General features: G+C 37.1%; 1 protein-coding gene across 1 annotated transcript in view; it reads left to right on the forward strand.

The window, feature by feature from the left end:
* The first annotated feature begins 335 nt into the window (after window positions 1-335).
* The window catches only part of LOC110450601 (proteasome-associated protein ECM29 homolog), a 40748-nt gene continuing 15449 nt past the window's right edge, over window positions 336-25634 (forward strand). The window contains exons 1-25 of the mRNA XM_021498211.1: window positions 336-485; window positions 1273-1389; window positions 1636-1754; window positions 1929-2078; window positions 3591-3848; window positions 4651-4692; window positions 6730-6808; window positions 8577-8693; window positions 8931-9016; window positions 10230-10308; window positions 10929-11045; window positions 11810-11932; window positions 14605-14708; window positions 15410-15551; window positions 15972-16052; window positions 16303-16483; window positions 17527-17618; window positions 19040-19174; window positions 20117-20261; window positions 20838-21034; window positions 22610-22711; window positions 22924-23037; window positions 24539-24631; window positions 25085-25199; window positions 25445-25559. Of these exons, the coding sequence (XP_021353886.1) occupies window positions 336-485; window positions 1273-1389; window positions 1636-1754; window positions 1929-2078; window positions 3591-3848; window positions 4651-4692; window positions 6730-6808; window positions 8577-8693; window positions 8931-9016; window positions 10230-10308; window positions 10929-11045; window positions 11810-11932; window positions 14605-14708; window positions 15410-15551; window positions 15972-16052; window positions 16303-16483; window positions 17527-17618; window positions 19040-19174; window positions 20117-20261; window positions 20838-21034; window positions 22610-22711; window positions 22924-23037; window positions 24539-24631; window positions 25085-25199; window positions 25445-25559 (3053 nt within the window). The remainder of the gene's footprint in view (window positions 486-1272; window positions 1390-1635; window positions 1755-1928; window positions 2079-3590; window positions 3849-4650; window positions 4693-6729; window positions 6809-8576; window positions 8694-8930; window positions 9017-10229; window positions 10309-10928; window positions 11046-11809; window positions 11933-14604; window positions 14709-15409; window positions 15552-15971; window positions 16053-16302; window positions 16484-17526; window positions 17619-19039; window positions 19175-20116; window positions 20262-20837; window positions 21035-22609; window positions 22712-22923; window positions 23038-24538; window positions 24632-25084; window positions 25200-25444; window positions 25560-25634) is intronic.

Here is a 25634-nt window from a genome sequence, read left to right on the forward strand (position 1 = left end):
CCCATACAACTCCAACAACCCAGAGTATAAATTTGTCGGGGGTGAATGTAGTCTGAATTATTCTGATGTTTTATGACTTTTTATGGCCCCACCACCAGACATCTATATGTCAAAATGACTAAGTCTAGTGTTAGGGCCAGAGGAACCTCGAGCTAGGCCAAAATAACCTGATAACTTTCTCCTCTTTTTTTTTTCTCATTTGGCCGCCAATCAAAAGAAGAAAAATAGTAATAGGAGAATAATCAGTTATTTGGATCAGTTTAGGTCTATTTAACCTGTTTAGTAGACACATATCCATGCAAAAAAGCATGAATGGAAAACAGTCAATTCATTTGATGACATTATCGTTTGTAGCCCTGATTGAGAGGGTATTCCTCCGTATTGGATCTGCAGAAACGGATGAACAATTCCAGACAGCACTTGGAAAATTCCTGTCCCCTGTAATATTGAAACTGAACAGTTCGGATGAATCCGTCAGAAAGAAGGTAAGTGAATATCAGAAGACTTGTTTAATTTATCTGTCCATTAGGATTTTCAGAGTGTCGTCATAATTATTTCCTGTTTTTCAACACTGAAGCTTTCCCATGAAACTCTAGGAACTTATTTGTATCAAATAAGAATTAAAAATACTTCTGAATACATGACTTTACTGTTCTATTAAAAATATTCCAAAACGTCATTTTCCTTAACACTATTTGTCTCCCAACGTCATTCAGTCTTTCCATTTGTCACTTTGTCCAGGGCATATATATTATATATCCCATATATATATTTCACCTGGCTACCATTGCCTGTGTGTATGTTACTCTTGGAACTGTAGTGTTGCATATTGAAATTGCCCTATTGTAAACAGTTATGGCTTTTGTTCATTTTTGATACCAAAGTTAATCGAGAAGTTCATTGATTGCTCAAAATACTCAAAAGTCTCAAAAGTCATAGAAAGAAGAGATATTTTTAATGCAGTTTTCATTAGCTCAACGGGAGGTTAAAATAATTTAAGATAACTAATTTTAAAATCTCAAATATTCAGAAGGGTTTGGTGTTGCTCGGACTGTAGTTTGTTTACAAGTGAATTTGATAGGAAAGAAATTAAACATTTGAACATTATGAGCATACCTGATAATCTAATTATTTGGTATAAATATGTATGTAATAAACAGTATACGTTAAAGTAAAAATGAAATATAGCATCTGATATTAAAAAAAATATTATACAAATGTACTACAATTGTATCAAGACTGGTGATTTATGTTGGGGAAATCTTTCTGAAGGTGATGGAGCTGTTGGTGCACATCAACAAGCGATTGAAAAGTCGTCCCAATGTACAGCTTCCAGTGGATACTCTCATCACACAGTTCCAGGATCCTTCAGCTTCATCCATTATCACAGTAAGAGATGTACAAAATAAACCACAAGTTAGTTTACCTATTACTGGCTTAAGATATGCTGTTTCCAAACACTCTTGATGTGGTTTTAATTACAATGGATTACTTAAAGAAAATTTCAATTTCTAAAAGGAAAGTTCCTTTGCTAAGAGACTTTTGAATAAATAGTGGACTCCCCATGGTAACATCCCATTGATAAGATTCATGTACTTTGATTTTGTTAAGTTGGATGAAATATTATCATTTCAGAACTTTTCCATCATCTACATCAAGATGGGGTTTCCACGCCTGGACAAGGAGAAGCAAGCCACTCTTGTCCCACTGCTGATAAACTGTCTGAAGGGCAAGCCACAATCACAGAGAGACAAGTATGAGATTTTTTTTGATTTTTTTTTCTTCTCTTTAATGTTAAATTGTATAAATCCCGCCTCTTCTTTTCATAAAAATGCTTTTTAAGTAATTTTAAAAAGAGAAAGCATAGATTTGTGTGCGCTGTCATTATGTGGTTCTATGTACGTAAACTTGTACGGTTTTGTTTGTAGTCTGTTGCAGCTTTTGATACCAGCCATGCAGTACATCAAGTTCCCGAGTGATGCCAAACAGCGTCAGATTGTATACGGCCTGACAGATCAGCACCAGACATCAGGGTTGCTACTCGATTACATGATGGATCTCCTCCTCCTTCCATACAGGTAGGTTGTTTATACAATAAACACAAACTGATTTACGTGGTAAAGTTATAGCAACAATGAATATTATTTTAGTTAATATTTTAAAGGGACAATCAAGTGAAGTAATTGTTTTTGATTACCTGAAAATCAAGTTGATACTGAAAATATATAACTCCTAACAAATGATTACGTAATTGATAATAACATGACCTGAAGGCAACGCCAGTATGGTCAATTTCATCTTTTGGGAAAGCCGGTGATAAAAATAGCTACATGTACGACCGAAATAGCGCAATATCCGGGCCTTCCAGTGAGAAGTACATTGTAAACATGTACAGTACTGCGCTGTCGACTGACAACACAGTCTTGAGTTCACACATAACACATTCTTCAATTTATACAATACGTCGCGGGTAAGAATTATAAGTATCATAATATATACCTCTAATAAGATATTTCTGTTCACATTTGGATTTGAATAGAAATGACCAGGTTCAATTAGAGCATGCCACGCACTGAGAGGGTGCTGCAGGGAGAATTTCAAACACAGAAAGTACGATACGATATCAATAGGTTTAAACGTAAAACAGATCACTCATTTATAACGATGTTTTAGATGCTGTTGGAAGATGATTTTGATTCAGAATAGATGCATATCCTTGTATTCAGAGTGGCTAGGCGAATAAAACGAGAAGTTTCCTTCTCTCCTCGGCTGGAAAGACATTTTTGTTAGCTAGAAAATCCCGACAGCTGCCGCTAAAACGTACGGCTGTACAGTTAAGGATTTCTTCATAACTGATTAAAAATGCCTAAAAAACATTGTCTCTTGTCAATTTCTCGACATGAATTGTTCGTATAGGGAGTATCAAACTATATAATCATGAAGAGTTTTTTGACAAGGTTATAAAAAAACTTACTTCACTAAATTGTCCCTTTTATAGTAACAATATAATCATACTTGCCGACCTTTCTCTGAGGGAGAACCTGCATGGAAAATCTAAAAATGTCTAAAACTTTATTACTTTTTCCATGAATTGACAAAATCGTACCAAAATGTTAGAGCCGTTTTATGCCTTGAATTAAGTCAATTGGTGAAAAAAGCAAGAAGAAGGATATTCTGCAGATATCAAAAGTCAGAACTGAAGGTGAAAATGTTGGAGTCTCTGTCTAAGTTAGGGAGACGTTTAATGTAATTTCAGCAGTAATATCTATTTAGTGGTAATATATTTACAGCGTATATTTCATTGATAATAGCTTAAGTTAGTGGTGATATAATTCTGGTATAGTAGAATATGCATTTTAGCAGCAATCTTCATTAATTAAAGATATTTATTTTGTTGGTAAAACAGTTATTTCTGTTTTATACCGTTTTTGCATTTTTTAAGCCAATGCATGTGAGTGAAGTTAACAGTGCTTAAATTCTTGGTAAATCCTCTATCCCTGATTATACATATAACAGAAATGAATGACAAATATATTGAAAATTCAAAAAAAGGAACCCTGTATGAACTGTTGATTAACTTTCCTTTGTAGTGCCCACGTGGCAGCCCTCCAGAGCAGGCCTTCATCTGCTCAGCCTAACGCGACACCCCAACCTCCAGCACCTGTCACCCCTACTCCTCCGGGCCTCAGTGAGTACTCCTTCAAGAGAGTAACAGGAGACAATGCCCTCACACCAGAATCATTGGAAAAGACAAAGATAGGGGTGCTCAAGTTTTTAGGGGCAGGCATTTTAACTGAGGAGGATGTTATCTGTCACTATGTTGTAGCTGCTGCAGACACCCGACACAGGTAGGAGTCTGTTTCATCGTGGTAATAGTACCCGACACAGGTAGGAGTCTGTTTCATTGTGGTAAAAGTACCCGACACAGGTAGGAGTCTTTTTCATTGTGGTAATAGTACCCGACACAGGTAGGAGTCTGTTTCATTGTGGTAATAGTAATGGGGGAATATAGAAAGTAAACAGTTGTGTACCATTCTAGTGATCTGTGAATATTCTGTGAGGTAACTGTGAGTAAACATGAGATTTACTTCTGTCAAACATTTACATCAATGAACACTTTTAAAATAAATTCATTAATGTTATACAATAGAACATGGTTGTAACAAATCCAAGGAGATGGACGAAATTAATGTGCTGTAGGCGTATTAGTTCTGAGACAATTCCTTAATTGGAACAAATCTGATCAATATGTTATGAACAGTGTTTATATATTGTACATTTTATTTGCATAGGAAAATGTAAAAATTACAAAAGTATGTAAATGGCTATATAGACCCATTTAGCAAAATGGATGTATGAAGAGTAAGCTCATTGTTATACACTGCTAGAGTTATTGATAGAAAAAAATCACCTGTCAGTTTCACAAGCATACTTTCCTCTTGGTCAGTAATCTTCACGAGAAGACAGGTATTCACTGCGCAATTGCACAGTGAACAAAATGGGTTGTAGATCACAATAATACATCAAACAATGAATTATTAATTATTTCAAAATCTATATTTGTTATAAAGGAAGCTTAAAAAATAAGTTAAACAATCTTTTTGGAATCATACTCAGAAAAATTGAAATTAATTGTGCTGACTGTTTCAGTGTTGCAACAGCTGCTGACCTTGAACTTAAACGGATATTAGGGTAAGTAGTACAGGACCTACAGGATATTAGGGTAAGTAGTGCAGGACCTACAGGATATTAGGGCAAGTAGTTGCACTACAGGATATTAGGGTAAGTAGTGCAGGACCTACAGGATATCAGGGGAAGTAGTGCAGGACCTACAGGATATTAGGGCAAGCAGTTGCACTACAGGATATTAGGGTAAGTAGTGCAGGACCTCCAGGATATTAGGGTAAGTAGTGCAGGACCTACAGTATATTAGGGTAAGTAGTGCAGGACCTACAGGATGTTAGGGTAAGTAGTGCAGAGCCTATAGGATATTAGGGTAAGTAGTGCAGGACCTACAGCATATTAGGGTAAGTAGTGCAGGACCTACAGGATGTTAGGGTAAGTAGTGCAGAGCCTATAGGATATTAGGGTAAGTAGTGCAGGACCTACAGGGTATCAGGGTAAGTAGTGCAGGACCTACAGGATATCAGTGTAAGTAGTGCAGGACCTACAGGATATTAGGGTAAGTAGTGCACGACCTACAGGATATTAGGGTAAGTAGTGCAGGACCTCCAGGATATTAGGGTAAGTAGTGCAGGACCTACAGCATATTAGGGTAAGTAGTGCAGGACCTACAGGATGTTAGGGTAAGTAGTGCAGAGCCTATAGGATATTAGGGTAAGTAGTGCAGGACCTACAGTATATTAGGGTAAGTAGTGCAGGACCTACAGGATATTAGTGCAAGTAGTTGCACTACAGGATATTAGGGTAAGTAGTGCAGGACCTTCAGGATATTAGGGTAAGTAGTGCAGAGCCTATAGGATATTAGGGTAAGTAGTGCAGGACCTACAGGATGTTAGGGTAAGTAGTGCAGAGCCTATAGGATATTAGGGTAAGTAGTGCAGGACCTACAGCATATTAGGGTAAGTAGTGCAGGACCTACAGGATATTAGTGCAAGTAGTTGCACTACAGGATATTAGGGTAAGTAGTGCAGGACCTACAGGGTATCAGGGTAAGTAGTGCAGGACCTACAGGATATCAGTGTAAGTAGTGCAGGACCTACAGGATATTAGGGCAAGCAGTTGCACTACAGGATATTAGGGTAAGTAGTGCAGGACCTCCAGGATATTAGGGTAAGTAGTGCAGGACCTACAGTATATTAGGGTAAGTAGTGCAGGACCTACAGGATGTTAGGGTAAGTAGTGCAGAGCCTATAGGATATTAGGGTAAGTAGTGCAGGACCTACAGTATATTAGGGTAAGTAGTGCAGGACCTACAGGATATTAGGGTAAGTAGTGCAGGACCTACATGAATTGTATACTGGTAATACAAACTTATGGTTTTAGCCAAGCAACATTTTTGCTTAATTTACAAAAAGGTAAAAATAAAAACCAAATACATTACGTTATTAAAAAGTATTATACTTTATACTTTCCTATATGTAGGGGAAAAGGATAGATATTGTATAAATCTGTCTTAAAACATGAAATAATAGAGATACATAGATTAAATTTATTTTTCTGAAACTCACCGTTAGTTGTCATATATTCCAGTTTGTTTCAAGCAATTATATTATTTGCATGCAGTAAGACACACACATTGAATGAAATGTGATTTTTTTTCCCTGTGACTAATTATGGAAACATTATTTCGCAAAACTATGTGTGTGCAAAATGTTTATAATCTACATTAACAGTTAAATAATGTCACATAAACAATGCATAGGATGTCATATTTCAGACAGTACAACAATGAAACAAATCAACCGTGCACAATTAACTTACCCTTTTGATATTTCAATCAATCTGTCTAAATATTGGAGATAAATATTGATTCACCCCGTCTGTGTTGAATAGGGGTTTTCCATCACTTGGTTCATAATTTGAAGACAAGAACTCACAAACGTTTGATCCTAATGCCAATGTATGAACTGTTGAATAAGTATCACACAACGCTGCATGTAAATGATTCTTAGCATTAGGACTAGCATATCAGGGAGGGTATTCAACTTAACAGGGAAACTTTGATCCGGGCGACCTGTTCATGTTAGGAAAACTTTACTTTTTCAGGAGTGTAGACTGGAATAACCAGGCCATTATAAAGAAGCTGTTCAGTGTATTCCAAGGGACAACTGACATCAAAGGAAAGGTGAGGTATTTATTTTTTTACACTATAGACAGAAAAAAGTAAGAAAAAAGGCTTTCTGAGTCTTTAGGGCCAATTTGAGTTGGACCTGGTGAATTATTGATAAATGTTTTTTAGACATAAGATAATTCACCAAATTTCCGACATTTCGATTAGGTTAATTTAGAAATTTAGACTTAAGATATTCTGCTATTTACAAGAAATAGTTGTATGAGTAAATAACGACCAATTACTTGTTTCTAAACATTTTCTTCATGTTGGTAAGTATGGACTATGAAAAGTTCTTTTTTACACAACCAATACAATTCTCAATGTGACGTTTCGATGACTAGTACGATATGTACACTGTCACCTTCACCAGACAAATGACCAGTGAAGCGTATGCACACAAAGGTGTAAAATGTGTACGAGATGTCCACAAAATCGATGTCAATTTAGGCTACGCTGTAAGCGTATGTACAATAGTTGTTATATCTGCACCGAAATGACTCGATTCAGCTACGCTTTGTTTAATACTTGGTCATAGATGTGTGAGAGTCTTTGAGCCCCCTTGTATTGATTTAGAACTGGCCCACTGCGGCGTATCGGGATGGATTCCTTTATCTGCCGCTTGAACAGATTGCTCTCTCTGTCAATCACATGATGTTTCTGTGTGGCGTGGTCTGTGATTGCCGATTATTAATATGGGACTCCGACTGCTTCCTTTCTGATCTGGTGAATTTCCTACCTTTTTGGGTTTCTGTATCTTTCCAGTTTTCACCAAGGCGGACCCCAAAACGCCTTCCAGTCTCTTCAATATACGACGCGTCACAGTTTTTGCATCCAATTTTGTATACGCATTCTGCGACGTTTTCTTTAGGTGTTTTATCCTTAGGGTGTACTAGGATATTGTGAAGCGTCTTGTGGGGCTTCATGGCTGTTGCTATGCCATGACCGCGATATATCCTCTGGATGATTTCGGATATACATTTTATATTCAGGATTATCACTTGACCTTTGGTTTTCTTCTTGTCCTTGATTGGCCTTTTCTTGTTCCTCTCCTTAGAATTACTTTGACACTGTTTTTGTACCCATTTTAGGGCCCATTCCGGATATGCACATGTTCTCATTGCCCTAGCGATGTGATTCTGCTCTTGTGCTTTGTCCTGTTGTTCTGTGACTATTGTATCACATCTGTTGAGCAATGTGCATATGACGCCTAACTTCTGGTGCAAAGGATGGTGAGATTTGAAGTTCAGGTATTGGTCCGTATGAGTCTTTTTTCTATAGACCAATAACCTCCATGGTTCTGTCTTCTTTCTTTACCAGTAGAGTGTCCAGAAAGGGCATTGTGCCGTTGGTTTCTCCCTCACATATAAATTTGATGTTGTTAGTGACATCAATAGTATTGATATGTGTGGTCAAATCTTTCTGTGACCCCTTCTTGATTATCTCAAGTATGTCGTCAACATATCGTTTCCATAAGCTAGGCTTGCATTCTATGTATTAAACAAAGCGTGGCTGAATCGAGTCATTTCGGTACAGATATAACAACTATTATACGTAGCCGAAATTGACATCGATTTTGTGGACAACTCGTACATATTTTACACCTTTGTGTACATAAGCTTCACTGGTCATTTGTCTAATGAAGGTGACCATGTACATATCGTACTAGTCATCGAAACATCACATTGAAAATGTTATTGGTTGTGTAAAAATGAACTTTCCATGATCAATTACTTGTCTGATGTCAGTAAATTATCAACAAATTGTTTTTTTCTTACACTAGACACAAACGAAGCCCGAGTTAAAACGGAGACCAGCTTGTACTCGTATACGTCTCAAGATATTCCCTTACTTCCTGAAATCCAGAGAAGCTTGCAACACATTTCCGTCCTGCATACAGGTTTGTGAAACATAAAGAATGTATATTAAATAGGAGTTAAAACATCTTCATATTTTGAATTGGATGTTGGCTAGAGTCCATCTCAGCCTAATGTGTTGGACTTAAAAACTCTGTGGAAAAAAATCCCCATATATCAAGAGCTGTTTGATGGAACCAAGATATCAAGACACATGTTTTTTGATATCATCTTTTTTGGTGAAATTTACCTTGAGAAAAGCTATTTTTGCTTAATTTTAGGTGATTTTTGACTGTCTGTATGGACAGACAACCAATGCTAAGCTGAAGCTGATGGCAACCCAATTTGTACACCATCTCTGTCTACAGTGAGTTGAAAATGACACCAATCAATCGTAAACATTTGACAGCATCACCTTTTAAATCATATATTTTTGCTGCATTTCATTTAAGGTATATTCATCTGTGATCTTTCTAATCTTCTGTACTTTGTTTTAATTGAAACGTTAAGAAAATTTTGAAGACAACTAAAGTTGTAATTGAATCAATGTTTAGTACCAGTCCTGCTTGGTGATTAGGTCTACTGGTTTCATACTGGGTATCACCCTCTACCAGTTATCATCTACTGTCGATTTAAACTAGTATCACGCTCTACCAGTTATCATCTACTGTCGATTTGAATTAGTATCACCCTCTACCAGTTATCATCTACTGTCGGTTTGAATTAGTATCACCCTCTACCAGTTATCATCTATTGTCGATTTAAACTAGTATCATCCTCTACCAGTTATCATCTACTGTCGATTTAAACTAGTATCACCCTCTACCAGTTATCATCTACTGTCGATTTGAATTAGTATCACCCTCTACCAGTTATCATCTACTGTCGATTTGAATTAGTATCACCCTCTACCAGTTATCATCTACTGTCGATTTAAACTAGTATCACCCTGTACCAGTTATCATCTACTATCGATTTAAATTAGTATCACCCTCTACCAGTTATCATCTACTGTCGATTTAAACTAGTATCACCCTCTACAAGTTATCATCTACTGTTGATTTGAATTAGTATCACACTCTACCAGTTATCATCTACTGTCGGTTTGAATTAGTATCACCCTCTACCAGTTATCATCTACTGTCGATTTAAACTAGTATCACCCCCTACCAGTTATCATCTACTGCCGATTTAAACTAGTATCACCCTCTACCAGTTATCATCTACTGTCGATTTTAATTAATATTACTCTCTACCAGTTATCATCTACAGTCGATTTAAACTAGTTTTGAATTCTTACTATATGGCTGCTGCATCAGCATTCCTGCATTTACTTGGAATCGGACATAGCAAATTGTGTCATATTGTAAAAAGAAAAATTGAAAAATATCAACATTATGATAGGTGATCACTTGTAGGGATGACCACTGGTCGATAACCTTTAGAGCTATTGACAGCATTAAATTCATAGTTTAGTTATGTAAATTCATTTCTGTCAAGTTTTACCTGCATTGAATGTGAGGGATAATTGACTCAAATTTGTAAGGGATTAAAAGTGTGTGACCTATTTTTGTTCACAGCTGTACAGATAACAAGTTCACACCTATAGCTCCAGTACTGCTGTCTGGTATGGTGAAGCTAGTAGGAGAAGCTACAGAGGTAAGTGGTCTTTAAATATAAGGTTTTGATTATTTATTATACAGATTTTACTGTTTATCCATTAAACAGACTCTTGTGGTTCAGGATAGCCTGTTAACAGACATGAGTCTGAAATTAATTTCAATCTAACCTCGTTCTAACGTTGCACAAGCCTCACAGTAATTTCAATCAAAACCTCACATTTATCCAGTGCTAGCCTCACAATTACCGTATCTAACCTTACACTTATTTTGACACCATTATTTAAGAGTAAATAAGGTTTAAGTGAAGGGCTCAAATTAAAAAATTAAGCCGCCACGGTACGACCTCAATTTTCTGGGATTCTGTTGTGAAATACCAGGTATGATTCCTCTGATTTATTGTGCTATATTACTGGCTTTTTTCATGAACCCATGTTGCTCTCCCGATGGATAATATGACTCGCTGAAAGCTAAATCTCAGTTTCTTACATCAGGAAACAAATTTCAATAAATTATCACATTGGTTCAAATACTGACGTTTATTTATCAGGAAGAAGCTAATGCAACTAAAGTATTCATTGGTTATATCCAGCTTATACATGAAACGGGTTATGTCAACCAAGCTGTACAATGGCCTGTGTTTTTCTGTTTACCAAATAGGATGCCAAGTTACGAAGTTTGGCATATGTGGCAGCTGGCAAAATTGTGAGGCGATTCCCGCAGCTTGTCAGTAAAGACATCAGCATAGTTCAGAAGTTTTTTGATGCCATGTGTCAGGTAAGTAATCTTCTTTGATACATTTCCTTCCTTTTAAAAATTACATTTATTAACAAAATTGCTGTAGATTTCTAATATTTTACAATGTCAGTTACTTTCACATTGATTTGCAATAAACATCATTTACAAATTCAAGTAGCAAATGAACAACTCTTTAAATATGAATCTAAGACATATACCAGTTAAGAGAAATGTGAATATTTCTAAATTTTCAAATTTAACAGTAAAAATTAACATTTTATAACGATTTAGTGTAATGTTAATTGTAAAAGGAGGCAGACACACGTCTCTCGGTACATATTTACGATAATTAATAATGTATAATGATGTAGTGTAATGTTAATTGTAGAAGGAGGCAGACACACGTCTCTCTGTACATATTTACGATAATTAATTATATATAATGATGTAGTGTAATGTTAATTGTAGGAGGAGGCAGACACACGTCTCTCGGTACATATTTACGATAATTAATAATATATAATGATGTAGTGTGATGTTAATTGTAGGAGGAGGCAGACACACGTATCTCAGTACAGGAAGCCTTGTCTCTTATGTCTGAGGCTTTCCAGGACATCAGTGGTACCAACACAACCCGCATGGAGGCATTCATAATGCAGAACATTGACAAGGTAACACTGGGGACACTGTACTAGTAATGATGTAGTGTAATGTTAATTGTAGGAGGAGGCAGACACACGTCTCTCGGTACATATTTACGATAATTAATAATATATAATGATGTAGTGTAATGTTAATTGTAGGAGGAGGCAGACACACGTATCTCAGTACAGGAAGCCTTGTCTCTTATGTCTGAGGCTTTCCAGGACATCAGTGGTACCAACACAACACTCATGGAGGCACTCATAATGCAGAACATTGACAAGGTAACACTGGGGACACTGTACTAGTGAAGCATTGACAAGGAAACACTGGGGACATTGTACTAGTGAAGCATTGACAAGGTAACGCAGGGGACATTGTACTAGTGACGTATTGACAAGGTAACACTGGGGACACTGTACTAGTGAAGTATTGACAACGTAACACTGGGGACACTGTACTAGTGAAGCATTGACAAGATAACACTGGGGACACTGTACTAGTGAAGCATTGACAAGGTAATACTGGGGACACTGTACTAGTGAAGCATTGACAAGGGAACACTGGGGACACTGTACTAGTGAAGCATTGACAAGGGAACACTGGGGACATTGTACTAGTGAAGCATTGACAAGGTAACGCTGGGGACACTGTACTAGTGAAGTATTGACAAGGTAACACTGGGGACACTTTACTAGTGAAGTATTGATAAGGTAACACTGGGGCCACTGTACAAGTGAAGCATTGACAAGGTAACACTGGGGACACAGTACTAGTGAAACATTGACAAGGTAACACTGGGGACCCTGTACTAGTGAAGTATCGACAAGGTAATACTGGGGACACTGTACTAGTGGATCATTGACAAGGTAACACTGGGGACACTGTACTAGTGAAACATTGACAAAGTAACACTGGGGACACTGTACTAGTGAAGCATTGACAAGATAACACTGGGGACACTGTACTAGTGAAGCATTGATAAGGTAACACTGTGGACACTGTACTAGTGAAGCATTGACAAGGTAACACTGGGGAGATTGTACTAGTGAAGTGTTGACAAGGTAACACTGGGGACACTGTACTAGTGCAGCATTGACAAGGTAACACTGGGGACACTGTACTAGTGGAGCATTGACAAGGTAACGCTGGGGACACTGTACTAGTGAAGTATTGACAAGGTAACACTGGGGACACTTTACTAGTGAAGCATTGACAAGGAAACACTGGGGACATTGTACTAGTGAGGCATTGACAAGGTAACGCAGGGGACATTGTACTAGTGACGTATTGACAAGGTAACACTGGGGACACTGTACTAGTGGAACATTGACAAGGTAACACTGGGGACACTGTACTAGTGAAGTATTGACAAGGTAACACTGGGGACACTGAACTAGGGAAGCATTGACAAGATAATACTGGGGACACTGTACTAGTGAAGCATTGACAAGATAACACTGGGGACACTGTACTAGTGAAGCATTGATAAGGTAACACTGTGGACACTGTACTAGTGAAGCATTGACAAGGTAACACTTGGGACACTGTACTAGTGAAACATTGACAAGGTAACACTGGGGACACTGTACTAGTGGAGCATTGACAAGGTAATACTGGGGACACTGTACTAGTGGATCATTGACAAGGTAACACTGGGGACACTGTACTAGTGGAGCATTGACAAGGGAACACTGGGGACACTGTACTAGTGAAGTATTGATAAGGTAACACTGGGGACACTGTACTAGTGAAACATTGACAAGGTAACACTGGGGACCCTGTACTAGTGAAGTATTGACAAGGTAATACTGGGGACACTGTACTAGTGGAGCATTGACAAGGTAACACTGGGGACACTGTACTAGTGAAGTATTGATAAGGTAACACTGGGGACACTGTACAAGTGAAGCATTGACAAGGTAACTCTGGGGTCCCTGTACTAGTGAAGCATTGACACGATAATACTGGGGACACTGTACAAGTGAAGCATTGACAAGGTAACTACTAGTGAAGCATTGACAAGATAATACTGGGGACACTGTACTAGTGAAACATTGACAAAGTAACACTGGGGACACTGTACTAGTGAAGCATTGACAAGGTAACACTGGGGACACTTTGCTAGTGAAGCATTGACAAGGTAACACTGGGGACACTGTACTAGTGAAGCATTGGGTAAACATGGAAGGGGTTTATATAAATATTTCAAACTGTCCTCATGTGGATTACAACCTGGACATGATTTCACTGGTCAGTCTTTTAACTATGATATCACATTCAGAGGAATCCTGTATTTCCAAGTGAAACGTATGGTTTTCCAGATACAGTACAAATGTTATCAGAGAAAAAAAACTCGAACTTGTGAAGGCTGGTTGTCATTTTTACTTAACTCTCATTTATAGTCAAATTTCAAATTGTAAGAAACACACAGTAACACTTATATTTTAAACAATTTGAAAAATGATGACTGACCACCAAGCTTTGGAGAGCCTCTATTTACCCAGCGGTACTTTTCTGTCATTGTCTTACATTAATAAACTATTCTGTTAATACAAACTTTCCTGTTCTGCTTGTATGATTGAACTGGAGTCAGTTAAATAAATCGTTTACTGTGTTAATACATTTTTCCTCTTTATCATGTATTTAATCTTTTTTTTATGCCAACTTCGTTTATTTTAATATTATGGTAATATGAACAAAGTGGGCTTAAAAAATAGATGTTGACAAATTGGATATGAAAGGTAAGTTAAGAAAACATACTTTTTGAAGCTTAATACCTGTTGTAATATACTTCATCACGAAAATAAATTGGTTTGTTATAAACAAATTTGATATAGAAATATGATATTGTGTAGATATAATTAAATATTTTGGTCATATGTTAAAATGAGAGTTTATAAAAGTTGATATCTGGCAGCAGAAATGTAGTGAAAATGCAATGGTGTACTTACAGGAGCAGCCCCAGGCTCGTCTGATGGCAGTGCAGTACGCCAAGGCTGTGTTCCCCTCGGACCACATGCCGTCCAGATACGTCCTGTTACTGGCCTGTGGTGACAAGTAGGTGTCCAATGTAGACTTCACTACTAAGGTGGGGTACTTACAGTAGGCTTATTCCTCTTAAGGTCAAGTATTGGCAGATTCATGGGAGTTCAACATACTCTCTTCCTTGGCTGCATTTTTGATAGTCAATTTGTGATGCAAAATATTAGGAGATATGTGTCTTGCAGCTATGTAATATATGACATCTGAACGTATGTCTTTTCCATTGTGTGAAAAATATCTGGATTAGTCCATCATGCATGTACATCGTATTGCGTGTTGATCATTCAGATTTGTCACATGTCAATCTGTCAATCATGCATATGCATCCCAATTGCTGTATGCTGATTATGCATCACATCACTAAGCTGAAATAGGATTTCTTTATCAGCATGCATACAAGTCGTTAATGAACATTAACAGTCTTCAGGAAATAACAGCATAACCAGCTCCTTAATATCTGGAAAAGGTGTTCTTCAGTGGATTGTTGATGGATCAAAATGAACAATGCTCACCTACCCTTGATTTCTATATTCTACATTCTCGGGTTAGTTTGACCTTCACCTAAGTTCACATATACTTAATTTTTGAGTCCACATCCTGCCATACGACTCATATTTTTTGCAGTATTATTAAATGTAAATATATATCACCATGCATTGAATACGGCTCATCACATGTTTCTTGATGTAGTTGTCTTTTTCTGTATATCCCATTAGTAAGGAAGACATACGTACAGAAGCCATGAAGGGGCTGAAATCTAAACTTACTGCAGAGAGTATGCCACTCAAGTCCCCGGCTAAAAAGGAACCACTAAAGATGCCGAAATTCCAGAGTGCCATGACATACATCAAACAAAAGGTATGTTTATGGAGCTTGCTGGTAACAAAGAATTCTTTTTTTGTTCACTGGAAAAACTTTAGGCAGCTATATCTACAGCCTACCAGTAACCTATTCGATACAGTGTGTATACGCTCTCTATCGATAGGCGAAACGTCCAGGGTCAAGTGACATAAAAAATATACAATTTCGTCACATCGTTGTACAGGTAAACAAAACAATTTGCTCACTCGGTCATTTCTTGACAAAGGGACAGTCGGTATTGAATCGTTGCGACATGTTTAATACGTACATTGTATGTGTACAAGGGGAAAACTTTTATATGTATTACATTTTGATATGTATTACATATTGCCAAACTGATTAATCTTATCGAAGAACTTAGGAGCTTGAATATCCATTTTAAACACCAGAAGTTGACTGTTTTACTTAATGTTTCAGGCAGATCAACGAGTGATGACGCAGCACAAAGTGACGGCGGGGAACCATGTCATGGCCTTCAACTCTATAGCCTATGAACAGGTATCTATACCCATGTTAATTCATGTACATGTGAAACAAGAAGTTATGTTTAATCTTTTATTGTATATCACTCTTTTTTATAGTAAATGGGCAAGCAACTGTAAGTCAATAAAATGCTGAACAAATCAGAATTCTACTTTGCTTGAGACACAGAGTGCTTGGACACTTCAACGTAACTTCATTAACTTTAAGAACATTCTCAATTTTAAGTTCTCCAATTTCTATTTGCGCTCTCTGTTGTCCTCCCCAGATGGTACTGTATCTGAGGTCATGCCTGGCCTGTGAGGCAGGTGTTGTCCCCAACATTGAGTCCCTGAGTGATATGCAGGACCAAGCTCCGGCTGTATCCAAATTCTTGTTGGGGATGCTGGACTCCGACTCCCTACAGACATACATTGACTTCATTAAACATCTACTCACTGTCGTTGGAGGTACGAGCAAACACTCACAGAGCTGTAGTCATTAAGGGTTAAGGTTCTGATTTCTCTGAGCTGTAGTCACAGTTGGTTAATTATTCTTACACTCTTGAGTTGTGGCGATAGGGATAACGGTTCCGCTTACCCTTAGCAGGTCACGGAGGTTAAGGGGAAGGGTGCAAACTCACTGTGAGGGTACCTACTCTGAGCTGTGGTCACAGGGGTAAAAGTATTCACTCACTACTAGCTGTGGTGCAGGCTCACTTTTGGGGTACTCACTCTGAGATGTGGTTGCAGGGGTAAGGGTACTGGCTCTTTGATGCAGCTATAGAACTAGAGCTCATAAGCAATCAACTTTCTTGTTGCATGTAAAGGTTCCTTTCAGAGACTCAAACAGAATGTCTTTTTTTTTTATTGGTAATTTAATTTATCGTGGAATAGAATCAAACCTTTAGGTTCAAATAGTTGAGATCTTCTTGGAACCAAATAACTATCTTCTTGTGATGGCTCTGCTGCTTCTAGTATCTTGAAGAAACATGGGTGTTTTGGCTACAATGTATTCGTGATGTATAAATATCTATTTTCTAGATGTTTGTCAGATCAAGGGAACCAAAGCATCTGGATTAAAAGAGTAAAATCTATTCCCGATATGAATATGTTGATGGAGAAGTTATATGGGAAAAAGTTATTACTGATCATGTTTTGGTAGTAGAGTCTAAAATAATTGTTAACATAAGTATAGTGGGCACCAAGCAAATAAAAGTAAATGTGGGTGATGCCTGTTACCAAAAAACTCTCCCTCCTTCTTTAATTACTATACTTATTATTTTGTTTGCCAATTAATTAATTTAATGATAAATTTGCACTCATCGATTATGGAGGATGAAAAGGTTAAACATTTTTCTGGTATACAGTATTCATTTTGGAATAGCCCTTAGCACAGTTTTTCTCACAGAGATTGAAAGCTATTCATTTCTTTTGTGCGATGAATTCCATCCAAGTAGATTAATGTAAACTTATAAAATCCTATATAAACAATTTGACATGGTGTATTTCAGGAACATCAAGCATGTACTGTCTGTTAGAACTAGTGTCCATGGCACCGACAAAACTCTCCTCACAATTCATGAAGAACTTGGACTGGATAAAGGTTGGTTCCTAGAGCAAATCACTTTGTACTGATTACCACGATTGTTAGTGTGGAAATTATTTTGGAATGGGTAATAATATAGACCTGACTATATATATAGCTAATTACTACAATTGTTAGTGTGGAAATTATTTTGGAATGGGTGATAATATAGACCTGACTATAAAGAAAACATTGTGAAGTCCTTGTGTTGGAATTAAATATAAAAATAGAACAAAAGACAGAGGTAGCGTCTCTAGACCTTTCTCGGGTTGATTCCCCGTTCATCAGGAGACTGTTTATTTTGAAAACAGGTATTGTGAGGTCATAGTTGTTTACACAAGAAAGTATGACGTCATCAATAATGCAAAGTCATTATGACGTCACAGAAGGCATACACATAAATCAATGACGTCAACAACAATACAAGCTAAATTGTGACGTTACATTACTTAGACAAATGCATAACTTTTTGATCTTACCAACAATAAAAAATACGGGAGATACAAATTGTTTCATTTACGGCAACAATAAAATATGAACAATAATATTTAAAGCACAGCAATTGCTTAAAGCATGACACGTTGAATTTAATGTGAACTATTCAGACTGGGTATATATATAGCTGACTATATATATAGCTAATTACTACAATTGTTATTGTGGAAATTATTTTGGAATGGGTGATACAATAGACCTAACTATATATATAGCTAATTACTACAATTGTTAGTTTGGAAATTATTTTGGAATGGGTGATAATATAGACCTGACTATATATATAGCTAGTTACTACAATTGTTAGTGTGGAAATTATTTTGGAATGGGTGATAATACAGACCTGACTATAGATATAGCTAGTTACTACAATTGTTAGTGTGGAAATTATTTTGGAATGGGTGATAATATAGACCTAACAAACAAATGAAAGTTAATGTCCAGCAGCAAAATACTGTTGTCTCACTATCAAGTCACTGTTTTTGGGGACAGATTTCTCTCGTTCCATACAAACTTGTTTAGTATACCAGCTGCATACTACATCTACAAATAATAATGACTTTGACAGTGAAGGGGTAAAATAAGGTTTGGATTACTTTCTGTTAGTATGTACTTGTGAATTGAGAGAAAAAAAAAATACAGGAAAGTTTACAGATTTCCTCATGAGACTTGGTGATCAGAATAAAATAGATAGATTATGTGAAAATCAGTCAAATATTTTGTTCACAATCACAAAAATTGAGAACCCTAACTAAGTTCAAGAAAATAATAGATGTAATGTTTAACTCATGATCCCTAGTACTAGTGCATAAAGCTTAATTTAAAGTCATGTGTGATAGCATATTTTAATAATTTGCAACTTCATGCCCTCCCATATATAAGAATTAATTTGAAACAAATGAGAAATTTGTAGTGAGCATAATGTCATGTTAATGTTTTTTCAGCGCTACATTTTCTCCAGTAAGGATGATCTGAAGACATATGCCAGCCAGCTACACGCCACTGTCCTTTGTAACCAACCAGACAAGTCAAAGATCCACGAGGTTGTCATGGAATTATCTGACAAAATTTCTAGCAAAGTGAGAACTGTTATTGAATGATAAGTTATACAATCATTTATTACCCAATGAAAATTCATTTCAACAAAATGGTAATGATATGGTCCTATGGTGTGAAAGTAATAAGAACATCTCTGTAGTGTTAACCAGTAAATACAATGTGTTCATGTTTCCCTCGCACAAGGGCTTATATACCTTATTGTAACAAATTAGAAGAAAAGACACAATAGCATCATAATACAAGTCCTGTTACTGACAGCTGTCACATTGGGCTAGCTAAAATTCAGCCATTTCTCTTGATCCGCATCTTCCAGCGGTGACTATTTCCACATGTTCTGTCCGAACACCACCCTTTCCTCCAGTGCCAGGGTTGGCCAAGTTTTGTTTGACATGTATATTCCCTGGTGGTGTTCATGTCCAAAAAACTGAAGTAATACCCTGTCTTTTTTATGGCACCTCAGTTTTTGGCTCCATATTTTAACATTTCATTTATATGGACCGCATTTGTTTATCGCAATCCAAACGGTTGAACTGGTTGGACCAGAGCTGTTCATTGAAATAAGGTCGGACCTAGTAATCTGATAAAACTGCAATCAGTCTTACGAAAAGAAACAAAGTTTATTCAATCTTAGTGAATAAACAATAACTTCATGGATTCACACTGACCTTGGTCACTGAGAGGTCTAAAACCGCAGGCCAGCCTCTTAAATTACAAGCCTGGTCAATTAGCAGCATAGGTGTGAAAGTTGTGAATGGCCGGCCAATTCATGGCGGATGGCTTGGCAAAGCCTTGTAAGGCCTGCATTAACACGGTTGAATCAGATACACGAAAGGGGCCATGGTTTTCTCTTTACACCACCAAACCTCTTTAAAATGCCAAAACAATTGCTTAAAAAATCATGGCATTATAACAAGATTTTACAGTACTTCATTCAAAATGTTTGTCTTTTCCAAACCATCTAGAGTTTTGAAGTACAACAGGGATCAATCATCGCCTTGGGTTACCTAATAGGTCTTTACCTAAGATTAAATTCAAACGGTATGGAGACGGATAGCAACGTGGATGCCAAGCTGTCCACTGCCATGGGGACTGCTGTACACGCTATAGGTCAGTAGGAGAGCACCATAGTTCAGCTCTTTATCCTATTATCTCTGTAACGTAAGGATAATTCCTCTCCTTAAATTGTGAAAGTTCTGGTATAATTACTATGTCCATGAGAAGTGATCTGTTTATAACCAGATCTGAATTTCTACCAGGAATGCTTGTGTTGTGATTTTTGCAGCATTGAGATTAAAATGAAAGTCTGGTTGAAACAGATTCACCTAAAAATGTTTGGACATCTTAAATTTCAATATCAAATGTTAAAAAATTGGCTTAACAACCTGTAGTATATAGAAAATCACTTAACATTGATGAATGACAAATGATCAAAGTTATGTACGCTTTATGAGAAGTTATAAAGGCTTTAATATGATGTAAATGTAAAAACAATTGTTCTGAACTTATGTACGCTTTATGAGAAGTTATAAAGGCTTTAATATGATGTAAATGTAAAAACAATTGTTCTGAACTTAATACTGCACCTTTTGTACAAATTTAAAGGACCAGGCTCAAAGAAGGTGAAATCATTGAAATGTGTTTTGTTTTGTTTCGAATACATGCTGCTATATCTTTGTTGTATAGTGAAACTCCTGAAGCCCACAGACGAGGTTCCTGATCCTATGTTGCCCTCTATATGTCTTGCCATTGGGGAGATTGGCAGGAACTCAGCACTGCTGCTGCCATCTGGTGGGGAAGGAGACAGTGAGGAAAACACAACCAAGTTTTCTTTAATTAAAGTTCTCTTAAAGATGGTTACATCAGGAAAGGAGACCAACAAGGTAAACATTGAGGAACAGTGGGTCATTTCTCTCTCCTGTCAAAGCCCTCCTTCAAAATCTGTATTTCTCTAAAAATAAATCTTAAGCTAAGGACATTTCCCTCTAATTAAATTAGTACAGGTGACTAGATAGTTCACCACTGAAGGAATATTTTCACAATTTTTACGTAAGTTAAAATGATATTGTATTGGTTGTCAAATAAGGAGTCCACACTTAGTGCTAATGTGTAACTCATGTATTCCTGGTACTGATGTGTAACTCATGTATTCCTTGTACTGATGTGTAACTCCTGTATTCCTGGTGCTGATGTGTAACACGTGTATTCCTGGTACTGATGTGTAACTCTTGTATTCCTGGTACTGATGTGTAACTCATGTATTCCTGGTGCTGATGTGTAACTCCTGTATTCCTGGTGCTGATGTGTAACACGTGTATTCCTGGTACTGATGTGTAACTCCTGAATTCCTGGTACTGATGTGTAACTCCTGTGTTCCTGGTACTGATGTGTAACTCATGTATTCCTGGTACTGGTGTGTAACTCCTGTATTCCTGGTACTAATGTGTAACTCCTGTATTCCTGGTAGTGATGTGTAACTCCTGTATTCCTGGTTCTGATGTGTAACTCCTGTATTCCTGGTTCTGATGTGTAACTCATGTATTCCTGGTACTGGTGTGTAACTCCTGTATTCCTGGTACTTATGTGTAACTCCTGTATTCCTGGTAGTGATGTGTAACTCCTGTATTCCTGGTACTTATGTGTAACTCCTGTATTCCTGGTACTAATGTGTAACTCCTGTATTCCTGGTACTTATGTGTAACTCCTGTATTCCTGGTACTAATGTGTAACTCCTGTATTCCTGGTAGTGATGTGTAACTCCTGTATTCCTGGTGCTGATGTGTAACTCATGTATTCCTGGTGCTGATGTGTAACACGTGTATTCCTGGTACTGATGTGTAACTCTTGTATTCCTGGTACTGATGTGTAACTCATGTATTCCTGGTGCTGATGTGTAACACGTGTATTCCTGGTACTGATGTGTAACTCCTGAATTCCTGGTACTGATGTGTAACTCCTGTATTCCTCGTACTGATGTGTAACTCCTGTATTCCGGGTACTGATGTGTAACTCCTGTATTCCTGGTTCTGATGTGTAACTCCTGTATTCCTGGTAGTGATGTGTAACTCCTGTATTCCTGGTTCTGATGTGTAACTCCTGTATTCCTGGTGCTGATGTGTAACTCATGTATTCCTGGTACTGATATGTAACTCCTGTATTCCTGGTACTGATGTGTAACTCATGTATTCCTTGTACTGATGTGTAACTCCTGTATTCCTGGTGCTGATGTGTAACGCCTGTATTCCTGGTACTGATGTGTAACTCTTGTATTCCTGGTACTGATGTGTAACTCTTGTATTCCTGGTACTGATGTGTAACTCATGTATTCCTGGTCCTGATGTGTAACTCATGTATTCCTGGTCCTGATGTGTAACTCATGTATTCCTGGTCCTGATGTGTAACTCATGTATTCCTGGTACTGATGTGCATTGCTGACATACATGTATTTGTATTGTCAGACAAAGGAGAAGGCAGCGCTGTGTCTGGGCTACATATGTGTGGGCGAGGAGGAATTCCCCTATCGTCGAAAAGTGATCAAGGAGATGATGGAGGCTGCTCAGGTGAAAAACATATTCTTAATATTGCCATTAAAGAATGTTAGAGATCAAACAATTAAGTTTGCTGTAAATTTGTATTTTTGAGTTCTACCCGTCATCAAAGATTTTAGACAGCTTCTGCAAAATGTTGTTTACAAATATAAAGAAAAAGAAGACAATATATGAAGTTGATGTTTGATTCATTTTTGTCATGAAAATTGATTATACCCCAACAGGCCAAACAGATAGAGTTGAACATGACCATGGGGGATGCCTTGGTGTTCAGTGCCCAGGGTATCACGTCGTCTGCAGCTAGGGACGTGTGGACAGAGACCGAGGAGGAATTCAATGTAAGTATGTCAGGTCAAAGTTATCTCCCCTATTGATCTATATTAAAGTCTATGTGGATGAGCAAATTTATTTTTGTGAATTTTTAGCTCACCTGGCAGGAAGTGCCAAGTTAGCTTATGCCGTGGCCTGGCGTCCGGCGTCTTAAACAACTTATTTATAATAACCGAAAGGCCTAGGGTGTCGATATTTGGCCAGAAGCAAACTTAGATGAAGGGCTACCAAGTTTCTTAAAATTAATGACCTTCACCTATTTTCAAGGTCACAGGGGTCAAATATGTTAAAAACTTTAAACATTTTCTTCTGAATAACCAAAATGCCCAAGGTGATGGTATTTTGCCAGTAGCATGCTGAGATGAAGGGCTACAAAGTTTGTTCAAATGAATGACCTTCACCCATATTCAAGGTCACAGGGGTCAAATATGTTAAAAATTTTAAACAACTTCTTCTGAATAACCAAAATGCCCTGGGTGATGATATTTGGCCAGTAGCATGCTGGGGTAAAGGGCTATCAAGATTGTTCAAATGAATGACCTTCACCTATATTCAAGGTCACAGGGGTCAAATATGTTAAAAACCTTTAAACAACTTCTTCTGAATAACCAAAATGCCCTGGGTGATGATATTTAGTCAGTAGCATACTAGGATCAAGGGCTACAAAGTTTGTTTAAATGAATGACCTTGAATCATATTCAAGGTCACAAGGAGCAAATATATTCAAAATATTTCAACAACTTGTTCTGAATAACCAAAAGGCTCAGGATGTTGGTATTTAGTCAGTAGCATATGCTGGGATCAAGGACTACTATGTTTGTTAAAGTGAATGACTTTGACTTATATTCAAGGTCACAGGGGTCAAATTTGTTTAAGTTTGCAAGTTTCATCCTGAGATGGAAGGCTCTACAATGTGTTCAACATAATGACTTTGTTCGACTTTCAATCACAGGGGTGAAATGTTTTTAAAAAAATTAACAGGGTCTTTTGAATGAATTTTAATCATAAATACTGATATTTTGCCTGTAGCTTTATTTTAGATCACTTTTAAGGTTACAACTTCAAACAAGTGTGAGTTTTATACCAGGTGAGCGATGCAGGCCCTTTGGGCCTCTTGTTATATCATTACCTTCCTACATAAAAAGTGACAGTAATGGAAGAAAATTAGTTAAGTAAGCACCTGGATGTTGCTGATCCAACTTATATATGAAGAACATTGATGGTGATAGAAACATGCATGACCGTCACTTATAAACATGAATATTTTAAAAAACACTTTAAAAGCTAGCACATGCCAGATGAGGAACGGAAGGGAATGCCGACTGACCATGTCAATTTAATTGATAATTATGAATATATTGTGATATAGTGTTTGTATGCTATCTATTCCTTTTTAATACATTTTCGACAAGAACTGCATTTCAATAATGCTTTAACAACAGAAATCAGCAGAAACCCATTTAAGATTTATCCTAATGATAGTGATTAATGATCTCTGTTTGTCCTTAGAGCCGGACCAGTAAGAGTGTCAATGAAGTGGCTTGGTACTTGGACCTTCTGCTCAACAAGTACATAGTCAACGTTAACCCACATCTGCGGCAGGCAAGTCGGTTAATTCTGGTGTAAATTTAGGTATTTCATATAAATTATCCAACATGATAATGCCTAAACAGTCAAAATTGGTAAGTTAATTAGTAAATCATGTTCCCAATGATTTTATATGGCAGAAATGTTTTTAAAGAAAACTCACAAATTGCCAGTATTTAGCAACAGTAGTTTAGTAGTTCTTTGACAGGTACTTTATTTGTTAAAGGTATTGCAAAATGTCATTACAGAAATCTCATTAATTGTAAATGATAAGAGTGTTGAGAAATGGTTGTTACAAATAAATGAGATGCAATAGGAATATAGCAGTGAATAAGATAATAATGGGGTAAAAAAAGATGACCATTAAAGAAAAAGATAAATCACTGAAGAAATATGATTAACAAGAATGTCAATCAAGTGGGCTTGAATCTAACTATTTATTATATCATTGGTTGTTTTGTGTTTTAGGCTGCCTGTATATGGCTACTGGCATTGGTGAAGAGCTGCAATACACACGAAGCACTGCAATCAAATCTTCTCCAGATCCAGAGAGCATTTATGAAGATGTTGTCAGAAAATGATGGTACTTTGACAGATATTAACTTAAACACATCAAAACTTTTTCTGAATTATAGAAATAGTTGATATGTAAAATTAATATTTCATTCGTTTTACAAACTTGTTTTGCATCATTAGACTTGAGAAAGGAATTTAAAATCAGATGCAACCAATCCTATTCGTCAGTATTAACTTCTGCAATGTGCAGCCAAACATCAATGTTTATCTATATGATATCATGTTGGTAAATTCAGGATGTTTTCTATCCAGATGTAACCCAGGACATTGCTTCTAAAGGCCTCGGTCTGGTGTATGAGGTGTGTTCCCCGAAACAGAAAGACGAGCTCGTGTCCGAGCTGGTTGACACACTCATGACTGGAAAGAGGTAATTAGTTACACACAGCCTAGTCTTTCCCCTTGTCCTCTAGAAAGGAATTTTTACTTGGAAATGATATTCACT

This window comes from Mizuhopecten yessoensis, unplaced genomic scaffold, assembly GCF_002113885.1.
Source record: "Mizuhopecten yessoensis strain PY_sf001 unplaced genomic scaffold, ASM211388v2 scaffold5343_2, whole genome shotgun sequence".
Classification (NCBI taxonomy): Eukaryota; Metazoa; Mollusca; class Bivalvia; order Pectinida; family Pectinidae; genus Mizuhopecten; species Mizuhopecten yessoensis.